The following is an 11,348-nucleotide window of genomic DNA, read 5'->3' as shown; positions in this document are numbered from 1 at the left end:
TAATCAGACCTTTTCCCCTCTGATTCACTGGATGGAGCTTGCAGGTGGTTTTGTTACTGACATACAAGATCTTTCAGCTGAGAGTTGTTCTGTAAAGGTAGGTCATGATGTACATAGTCTGATCTAGTTCTTTTTCACTATCAACAGTGTTGTGAACTGGGAAGACAGACCTATTCAACAAAACATCAATGTATTAGACGTGATCCAGCCATCTGAACATCAACTTTAGAGTTACACACAGCAACAACTCCAACTTTTTTCTTGATTGTGTAGTGAAATTTTTCTTGATCAGATCAGAATCATTTGCCCAGACGTTTCGGAAGTTTTAGATCCACATAAACTTTATTAACAGAGTAACAAAGCTGAATAGCATTTGCAAACACCACTCCAGAATTCAGTATTGCACTCATCTATATACAGTACAGACCAAAAGTTTGGACACACCTTCTCATTTAAAGAGTTTTCTTAATTTTCATGATTATGAAAACTGTAGTGTCACACTGAAGGCATCAAGGGCTATTTGACCAAGAAGGAGAGTGATGGGGTGCTGCGCCAGATGACCTGGCCTCCACAGTCACCGGACCTTAACCCAATCGAGATGGTTTAGGGGTGAGCTGGACCGCAGAGTGAAGGCAAAAGGGCCAACAAGTGCCAAGCATCTCTCGGGGAACTCCTTCAAGACTGTTGGAAGACCATTTCAGGTGACTACCTCTTGAAGCTCATCAAGAGAATGCCAAGAGTGTGCAAAGCAGTAATCAAAGCAAAAGGTGGCTACTTTGAAGAACCTAGAATATGACATTTTTCAGTTGTTTCACACTTTTGTGTTATGTATATAATTCCATATATAATTCCACATGTGTTAATTCATAGTTTTGATGCCTTCAGTGTGAATCTACAATTTTCATAGTCATGAAAATAAAGAAAACTCTTTGAATGAGAAGGTGTGTCCAAACTTTTGGTCTGTACTGTACATCTTCAACTGTTCATTAAATTCCATACTGTACATATCTTTCTGTATTCTAAATTTTACCGTGTGTGAACTACTGAAGAGGTGATCAATAACTTGTCACATACTTATTTCTAACACCTGTATATAGGGTCAAGATCCTTTTCTTATAAGACTTTTCTAAGCTTTAAATGGTTCACTCTGTTCTAAGCACAAAATGCAATCCTCACAGAGTCAAATAGATATTATGAGCATAATTCTATGTATCGTACTGAATCAAGATCAGTGAAAATCCTCCACAAATGTCAGCAAAAAAAAACAAGGCTTCTCCTCAAACTCACCGCTTCTATTTAAACACAGAAATGACAGAAAGTAAATAAATGATTCAGGTCAATGTTTTTTTCACAAAATAGTGATGTTTCAGTGTAGATAGGCCGTTTAGAGAAACATTTGAAAACAGCAGTATTGATCATGTCACCAAATAGATTTAAACTAAAGTAAAGCGCCTGCTTTAAACATGTAAGTACTGCAGATTTCTGTAATGAGTGTAATGAGTGAAAGTAAAAAGTTAAGTATTTGTACTTCGTTACTTTTTACATCTGCTTGCTAGTCTACTTCAGTAACTGCATGTTCTTGTGATGGCGTCTTTGGAGAATATTTGCTATGTTGATTGTTACGTGGTGACCTCTTTAAATAGTTATCAGGTTATATGATCGTGGTGAACTTGTGGTTTGTATGATCTGAAGTTTCTGTGATTGCATATGATAATAGGCTTTTAGTTTTATTAGCCAACACTCCTCATACCATCAGGAAGTGCTGTCGAGGTGATGTGTATATGCATTTGCCATTGTTCATTCTTGATTTTCGGTCATTTATATTTTTCTCCCAGCAGAGTTGCTATAACACTGTTTAATTTCATTTTACCATAAAAACAGCTGAGAAATATTTGGCTTTTACTCGTGAAACTTTAGGCAAAGCAATGACGAGTGACTCAACTAACCCAAGGACTGAATACAAACTGTAAATCACACCATTCAGTTGTAAAAAAATTGTTGTTAGTAAGTAACTGTAGCAACAAGCAGCTGACTGAGTTGTTCATGAAACTTTATGATCAAAAACACAAGAGTTTTGCGGGTTACTTGAGTTCATCTATTTGGTGAATTCTTATGATTCATTGAGTGCCCTCTAGTGGAATTTCATGGCAAAAGCAGGCAGAATCGCTACTGACTCATGTGACTCAAGTTACTCAAGGAACTCGTGACACTCGGAAACGTTCACTGAGTAATTCAGATTTTAATCTGTAAACGGATTCGGATTTCTCGTCTCTACTAGAATGTTGCGTGGCAGAAATAATTTAGCTAAATATATATATGGGTGTAGGAGCGCACGATGGTCACAAGAGGGCGCACAAATAAAAAAAAATGATCGTGCGGCGGCCCCAGTCATTTTGGGGATCACTAAAGCAAGTATGTGAGCCAGACAAATTGTGCTATGTGGGTTTTAATTACTGCAGTTATTATGTAATGAAAAACTCTAACCTATTTGCATGGTTAAATACAGGTGGTGTATAATGTGCAGAGTTTTAGTTTCTATGAACATCTAATTATTAAAATAACTTTTGGTATGTTGTGAAAGCGTTCCAATTCGGCAAGACATTGCTTTTAATCTATTGTTACTTTGCAAACTAACATTATAATTCAATCAGTTCGGTATATTTGGCGCTCCCTCACACATTTAAAAAGTCTCATACATTTTTTACCATCTTACTCATCTCTGTGTCCTTTTCACTCATGTGCTCCTCCTCGTCCTCCTCAGAGATCAGTTTCTTGTTCCTCTGCTTAGTTTCCCAGTTTATTCAACCATGCTTTTTTGCATAAAACAATTTTCTCCATCATAGAGTCTTAGCTTTTTTTCTTTCTGAATTTCATTGATGCCGCTATTAAATTATCCATCATGTTCCGTTATCTCTTGGATAGACTGCAACAAGCGTTCCACATTGTGTTTTCCCATGACCTCCACTCCATGTTGGTGTTTTAAAATGCTACATTTTCCCTTGTTTAGTTGGTGCTCGTGTGCAGCACATCTTGCTTTCAGTATCTGAATTTTCCTTCAGAAGCTCTGCAATAACCTCTGCTGCCTGCTCTGAGAAAATCAACTTCTTTCTTGCTTTCCACCACAATGTTTTTATTACATTGCAAAAGTGAAAAAAGCTGTGAAGAGAGAACGCTTTAAAAAATAGAATTGTTAATACTTATTTTTTATTAATTAACAAAATGGAATGAACAGAAGAGAAATATACATTAAAGCGATAAATTATTTGATGTGACCATCCTTCAGCATTCAATTCTTACTTTTACACACTTTAGACATTTTATTTTTAAAAGCATAGATAGATAGATAGATAGATAGATAGATAGATAGATAGATAGATAGATAGATAGATAGATAGATAGATAAACAGACAGACAGACAGACAGACAGACAGACAGACAGACAGACAGACAGATAAACAGACACAGACAGATAGATAGATAGATAGATAGATAGATAGATAGATAGATAGATAGATAGATAGATAGATAGATAGATAGATAGATAGATAGATAAACAGACAGACAGACAGACAGACAGATAAACAGACACAGACAGATAGATAGATAGATAGATAGATAGATAGATAGATAGATAGATAGATAGATAGATAGATAGATAGATAGATAGATAAACAGACAGACAGACAGACAGACAGACAGATAGATAGATAGATAGATAGATAGATAGATAGATAGATAGATAGATAGATAGATAGATAGATAGATAAATACATTTTTAATTCACAATAGTGCATAGAAAGCATCTATCTATCTATCTATCTATCTATCTATCTATCTATCTATCTATCTATCTATCTATCTATCTATCTATCTATCTATCTATCTGTGAGATTTGCAAATGATCTCATTCTGTATTATTGACATTATTTGCACAGTGTCTCGATTGTTTTTGGAATTGGGTTTGTAGAACACAAGAAAAAATTCCTATCAATAACATTTATTTGCAACTACTTTTAATAATAATAATAATAATAATAATAATAATAATGATGATGATGATGATATTTTGGGGGTTAAAGTTATGTATATCTTTCAGATGAATTTTAGCAGTGCTGGTCTGGTCTTGGTCTTATCGCAGATCTTGACCCAGGTCTTGATCTTCACTTTGTCTCGGTTTAGGTGGTCTTAACTACAACATTAATTACTGCTAGTACTAATCATCATCATCATCATCATCACTGTACTACTATAATATTTGTATTGCTCCTGGATGGTATGACCTGTGCAGGACTGAGGACAGACATTATTATGATTATTTAAACATTATCTCTAATTTGATCCCTGGACAATCGTGAAGTCACGTCTCTCCAACTTCCACTTCCACTTGGCTTTTCTTTTTTCTTTTTTTTTTTTGACGTCATTTCCTCCCGTCTTGATCTCGAGAAGATGGCGGCTATCGTGGAGCGACTGGAGGGAGGTGGAGGTTCTGTCGATTCCGAATCGCTTTCTCCTAGATTACCTTCTCCACCACCCGATCAGCCTCACCAGAACAACCCGCTGCTCGGGCTTCCCATCGTGGCCATCGAGACCATTTTTAATTTCCTGTCCTACGATGAGATCAGTCTTCTGCGCCTGGTGAGCGACTACAACACACAAAAAAACAAAGGCTGGGGGTTGAAAACGCATTTCTCCAGTCAGAGCAGGATCTCAGCAGGATCTCAGCAGGATCTCAGCAGGCTTTTAGATGGAGTGTTGATGACTGTGTGTTTTAGATTTCTCATGAAAATACATTTACATTTCAGTTTTAACAGCTACCAGTAACTCGACATGTTCTTCATACAGCAGGTTGAACCTAACCTAGATATCTCCTGTGATCCTCAGACGTGTCATCATCCATGTGTCATTAACATCTGTCTTCACATCTGCTTTTATTTTCACCCGGTTTACACCGTTAGTAGAGGAAAACTGTTTCATCAGAATCGGTTTCATGTGCATCCAAATGATTCGAATTGTTGCATTCGGGTTTTTTTTATCTAGATTTTGTTCACACTCGCATCAGATCCAGATCTGATCTCGCCTTTAAATATAAAAATTAATATAAATGACCCTAAAGCTCTGATCTTTTTTTTAAAGGTTCCTGTTATAATAAAAATAATTTGTCCTATTTTTTTGCATATTTTTCGCACTTAAATGATTCGGATCATTGAGAAAATTACTCAAAGAGTGAATACAAAATGCATTTTTTTTAAATGATTTCATTTATTAAGGGAATACAGTGAAAAAGTAATTACCCCTAAACCTAATAACTGGATAATAATAATAATAATAATAATAATAATAATAATAATAATAACAAATACAAGGAAGTGTTTGTGGTAACTGAGTCTTTCACACCACTTTGGTGGAAATTTGCCCCACTTTTCTTTACAGTATTGTTTTATTTCAGCCACATCGGAGAGTTTTTAAAGCATAAAATAACCTGTTTAAGGTCATAAACACGGCATCTTTTTATTATTATTATTATTATTGAGAGGTGGACTTTCCTGTGTGTCCAAAGTGACTCATTTATCACAAACCCTTGACTGCGGTTGTTGCTGCCAACTGCGACACGACCGGTTATTAGGTTTAGGGGGCAATTACTTTTTCACACAGGGTCAGGCTGGTTTAAATAGATTTATTCCTGTAATAAATTAAATCTGGATTTCTCTCTCACAGCACTGTCACATTTTTGTCCATAGGTTTGAAGCTCATGTAGATATCTCCTGTACATCTGAGATCATTTCGGTTTCTCTAACGGTTTGCACTGATCTTGCAGGTCAGACACTTCTGCTCGATACCGAAGCCAGTAGGTTGTTCGAGAGTTCAGAAGTGTTCAGAAGGATCATTAATATAAATAAGGGAAAGATGTTTGATATGAGAATCGGTATCATCATACATCATCCACAAGATGGGATTTGTTTATATTTGGTGTGATGGTTCTGATGCTTCGAAATTGCACGTGACATCACGATGACCTGTTAAAATTCCCGTAGTTTATAACAGCAACCAAAGATCAAAGGAAAATTCCACTTTGAGTGTGTTTTTCTTTATTTCGGCTTCGTTCCTGTAAACATGGTTATAAATAACCTGGTGTTTACAAAGAAATTCCACTAGCTGTGTGTGTGTATAGTGTTGTGATCAACAAGTATCCCATACCAGATGTTTTCCCACCTCATGTGTCCCTGGATAGAGTCTGATCAGTAGTGTCTGATCTCAGATCAGACCTGACCCATGACCATAGGATATAAATGACAACTTTTTTTTTAGGTTTAATGTTTTCAGCGTAAATTTGAGTTATTTGTTATGATGTTGCATTAAAGCATCTGAGGTGTAGCCCATAGCATGTGCTTCCAATCCCACTTCATGTGGAGTTTAGACACTGGACCTCTTGGAGTGTTTAAAGGCTCTGACATGGAAAAGCTGGTGTTGGATCTGTGATGCTCTCAAATGTTGAGCTATTTTATGAGTTGCTCAGTAGCTCCTAGTTTTATAACCACAAAGACTGTAAAAGACTGTAGAAAGATCATTAATCTCAATCTTATATTCCAGTGCTCATGTTAGTTCTCACTCTCCAGTGTTCTGTATTGTTTAAAGACTATAATCACACTCTTGATGTCACCCAAATGAGGATGTGTTTCCCTTTTGAGTCTGGTTCCTCTCAAGGTTTCTTCCTCATAACATCTAAGGGAGTTTTTCCTTGCCACAGTCGTCATGGCTACTCATCAGGGATAAACACACATCATTCACCTTAACTGTTAAATTCTGTAAAGCTGCTTTGAGACGATGTCTGTTGTGAAAAGCGCTCTAGAAATAAACTTGACTTGACTCACACAGCCATAGGGAAGGGGTTGAGTTATTGAGGTTTAAGGATCGAGTGTGATTCCCATTCACGATTCACAAAACTCACACATAACCAATGGTCTACACTGGAGGTCTCCAACTTTTTTGTGAGTATGGGCTCCCTTAAGCTAGATATATTCCTCCAAATTTTTCTGTTCCTCTCATGGTTTCTTCCTTATACCATCTCACTACTGGCTCAGAGTTTATAACCTCTTTATCTCTGTAAAGCTGCTTTGGGAATATGCTGACTGGTAAAAGTATCAAATGTCAAAATAATAATGTCTACTTTTTTAACTCAATAAACTTTTTTCGGCTTCTCCCATTAGGGGTCGCCACAGCGATCATCCGTAGTCGTAGTTTGATTTGATAATATTAATGATTTCTGTAATTATAATTTTTTTTTAAAGATTTTTTTTTCATGAGTACTGGAAAATCATGACCATATATTATAATCTGAATCAGAATCGGGTTTATTGTCCAAGTGTGTTGATGCACACAAGGAATTTGTTTCCAGCTGTAAGTGACTTTCAAAAGTACAGACATAAATAACACTATAAATTCAGCTTAAACAAAACCAGACAACAATACAGACAAAGTCAGACAATATATTGACTGTTCAAATGAAAGTATTTTGTGTTCTAGTCCTTAATGTGTCCTTAATGCTGAATAGCTGTTTTTTTGTTGTTTTTTAAAGGTATGTAAGCGCATGGACGTGATTTGTCAACGTATGCTTAATCAAGGTTTCCTCAAAGTGGAGCGATATCACAGCCTCTGTCAAAAACAAGTCAAAGCCCAGCTGCCGAGGTGAGATCCATCCCTGAATGAACAGCTTTTATAATAGAACTCAAAAAGGTTAATGATCTGTTCTGTCATTAGGCGGGAATCTGAGAGGAGGAACCATTCCCTGGCTCGCCATGCAGACATCTTAGCTGCAGTAGAAACACGCCTTTCCCTGCTCAATATGACCTTCATGAAATACGTGGACTCCAATCTGTGCTGCTTCATCCCTGGCAAGGTGCCTGCTGTTATTTCCTTTGTTTGAACGTTATTTTCAGGTTGTTAATGTCGCTCTGCATATGACTTTATGCCGGGTTATGGCATGTCGGGTTGCAAGTGCGTTGCTCCCAGACCTTCATAAGGAGAACTAGAGAAGAACTACAGAGAGAAGGAGAACTAGACCCTCCTTGAGCAAGACACGTGACTTTGAATCAAGTTTCAAAAACAATACTGGGTGTCTATAGTGTCTAAAGTCTATATGGAATTTTTTTTTTATGATGTGCTTTTAGGTGTCTAAGCATCACTAACGAATCAGACGACTTTCCAAATCTATACATGGTCGAATTGGGCACAATTATTGGAGTGATAATTGGTGTTAGGTGTTCAGACTTATCCATTATTTGAGTCAAATTGTCTTGATAACTAAGAATTTAACAAGCTTAGCCTGCTAGCTTTATCATGCTTTCGCTGATGCTAGTGTTACCAATAATGTCAACTTTTAGCTAAAAACAAAAAAATGAGCTGCTAGACATCCGAGCAGCACAGTATTGCGAATATAATAGTATTTGTGAGCTGAAGTAAATGTCAAAACATCTGAATTCAGCACTGAGTAATTTTTATAGCTTGTTAGGTATTCGATCATCTTGTTTTATTTATTTTACTGTCAAATACACATTTACAAATATCAAGACCTTTGCTTTATATAAGATTTTGAACTAAATAGACATAACATAAGGGAAAACTAATGATTGATAAATTAATCTCCTAATAGAAATATTTTCATTCTGTATCATCCTATTGTCATACACTTATCTGGCCACCAGGAGGTGCACTTGTCCCACGAAAGGATTAGTTTTGTAGTTTTCTAGTTGTTGTTAAAACAGTTGTTCTAAAAGCTGCTTTACAAATTCATCTTGACTCAGAAGCTTATTTTCAAATTAGCCTATTAGTAGATTTAAGATATCTGCAGTGGTGGATGAAGTAAATGGTGTGAAATACCATATTCCACAATAAAATGTATTAAGTTAAAGGTTTCTCAAATAGAAAATATTGGGACAAAGTAGAGAATCTTTCTTCATATTGGCACCAAAGTGAAAACTAAGAAAACGGCGTTTTAGCGTTGACGTACAATGAAATGTACCCTGACAACAAACAGTTGAACCCTTTTTTTTTGGTTTTCCCAGGTGATCGATGAAATCTACCGAGTATTACGTTATGTGAACTCTACCCGCGCACCACAAAGAGCTCACGAGGTGCTTCAAGAGCTGCGGGACATCTCGTCTATGGCCATGGAGTACTTTGATGAGAAGATTGTCCCCATCCTTAAGAAAAAGCTCCCAGGTGCTGACCTGTCTGGCCGTCTTATAGGATCTGCACCAGGTAGGTGACGTACAGTTAGAGACAGTTGATGAGATGGTGACCTGCCACTTTTGGACATATGCAATTTAATTGGAGTATAAAAAACTGTCTAAAACTCATATATACTGTAAAAAAAAAAAAAAAAAAAAACCCTCACAGCAACAACACCTCAAAGAATTGGGAAAAATGTTTTAGGGAATTGTTTGGTAATAGGTTTTGTATTTGATTTTTGATTGTAATGTTTTTGGCCCTGATCATGTTCTCTTCAATATCTGTGTGCTCCTATGAAGAAATGTCAATATGGTTTGATCAACATGGTGGTGTTGGAGCTGATCTTAAGGAAAACCTTTGTGTAGTTGAAGTTGTATGAAATGAAACCTCTGACTCTTCACTGTTAATTTCCTCAGTGGCCGGGCCGTCTAGCTCTCTCAGCACTATGACACTGCTGGCCAAAAACGCGCCGTCCCGCTCGGAGATGACCAAGGTGCAGCAGCAGGTGAAGGTGAACGGGGCGTCCATGACAGCGCTGCGGCGTGAGATGCAGGAGGTCCGTGTCAAACAGCTGGAGCAGCAGAAGCAGCTGCAAGACCAGGAGCAGAAGCTGCTGGAACAGACGCAGGTCATCGGCGAGCAGAACGCGCGCCTCGTCGAGCTCGAGCACAAGCTGCGCGAACTGATGGAGAGTGCCGTGGGTGCCAGCGCAACCCGGGCCATGCCCACTACCACCACCACTTCCTCCTCATCTTCCTCCTCCTCATCTTCCTCATCTGCAGGTGCTGTGGCCGTAGCATCCACTTCTTCTTCAGTCAGCCCGAGCACGACAGCAGAGAGCATAGCGGAGGAAGTGGGCATCTCTCTCAAAAGGGGCCGCAAGAATTCAGACCTACCGCGTCACTCCAAGCGCCTGCGGAGCAAGAAGTAAAAGGGTGTCTGTCGGTTTTCACGGGTTGCCCCCTTTTTTCCCCCTCGTCGAGTTTCTCGGCGGTTTTCTTTGCACCTGGCCAAATTTTGGCGCGAAACACAGACACACGGAGCGCGATCTTTAATTTTTACGTGTTTTAAGCATATGCTTATGTTGTGTCTCTTTTTAATCATACACTAACAGGCCTAAAGGCACTCGGTGTAACGGCTTTAGGCGACGCCCGCCTTCACGTCCGCTCTCGTTGTAATCCTGAATCTCATAGAGAACGGAAGAACACGATCAGTTGTAATTAAACATGTGGTCAAATCAAGTATGTTCTTTAATGAGAAAAAAAAAGGGGTTCACACGTAACACGTGCACTGGCTGCGACTTTAACGTTTAATTTGACGCCCCAAAAGTCCGCCTGTATGAAATCTAAATTACGTAAAGCATACGTTTCCGATATTTCATCCAAATCATAAATATCCAGAAGGTCCGAGTTTTAATGCTTTGATTCTGAACCACATCTGAACCAGGCTGATAGAAAAAAAAGACACTTTTTGACGATGTTTGCGTTGCCACCATTATTTTTGTGGTTGTACAGCTGCTTACTAAACAGAGCTGAAATAAGACTCGCTTAAAAGCCTCATCGAGTGTTGTTTTATTTTTACTTATGAGAGTAAGAAAAAAACTATTGTACACGTCTGTCGCTCCTGACATCTCCCCCCATCCCTCAGTTTGTTCCCCGACCATTTTGCGACTTTCACTTTGCAACATGCTGCTTTCGATCTCAAAGCGTTTAATAGTTCACGCAAACGGTGCTAGTCGGCTAGTTTTATATGACTCGGCTTCCATCTTTCCGCTGAACATACCAACACTGAGGAGATGAGGAGCAACATCGCACCCCCTCTTGTTTTTTATGCTAGCATTAAAAGCCACGCTTTGTTCGTAGCATTAACACTCAATTATAGAAACCTCGATATTTCTACCAACCAATCGGCTTTCAGACCTGGTTGTCTCTTAAAACCCAGCTATTTTTTTTTCTCTCTCTTCCTGAACGTTATCACCGTTTTTGCAGGCAGTTCCTACATCCTTACAATGAATGTAGCTGCAGCCTGATGTCAGTTTCTACTTTCTGAATCTTTAGAATCGCATGTTATAATATTACAAGCAGGACACATTGACGTACTTTATAACTCGTGGCTTATTGCAG

At 38.1% G+C, this 11,348-nt stretch overlaps 1 protein-coding gene across 1 annotated transcript; it reads left to right on the top strand.

Annotated features, from left to right (window-relative positions):
* The first annotated feature begins 4,409 nt into the window (after window positions 1–4,409).
* Window positions 4,410–10,297, top strand: fbxo28 (F-box protein 28). The gene is made up of 5 exons (XM_046843526.1): window positions 4,410–4,635; window positions 7,574–7,683; window positions 7,756–7,894; window positions 9,060–9,255; window positions 9,642–10,297. The coding sequence occupies exons 1-5, from the start codon at window positions 4,447–4,449 to the stop codon at window positions 10,154–10,156; spliced, it is 1,149 nt and encodes a 382-aa protein (XP_046699482.1). The 5' UTR covers window positions 4,410–4,446; the 3' UTR covers window positions 10,157–10,297.
* Window positions 10,298–11,348: the final 1,051 nt, after the last annotated feature.

This window comes from Silurus meridionalis, chromosome 28, assembly GCF_014805685.1.
Source record: "Silurus meridionalis isolate SWU-2019-XX chromosome 28, ASM1480568v1, whole genome shotgun sequence".
Lineage (NCBI taxonomy): Eukaryota > Metazoa > Chordata > Actinopteri > Siluriformes > Siluridae > Silurus > Silurus meridionalis.
The sequence above is the reverse complement of the archived record's forward strand: the minus strand, read 5'-3'. Positions and strand labels throughout refer to the sequence as shown.

Excerpts from the sequence above, each read along its gene's own strand:
- fbxo28 (XM_046843526.1), top strand. The coding sequence starts at position 4,447 with ATGGCGGCTATCGTGGAGCGACTGGAGGGAGGTGGAGGTTCTGTCGAT. Across the intron at positions 4,636-7,573 it reads AGATCAGTCTTCTGCGCCTG|GTATGTAAGCGCATGGACGT; the intron begins GTGAGCGACTAC and ends TGTTTTTTAAAG. Across the intron at positions 7,684-7,755 it reads GTCAAAGCCCAGCTGCCGAG|GCGGGAATCTGAGAGGAGGA; the intron begins GTGAGATCCATC and ends TTCTGTCATTAG.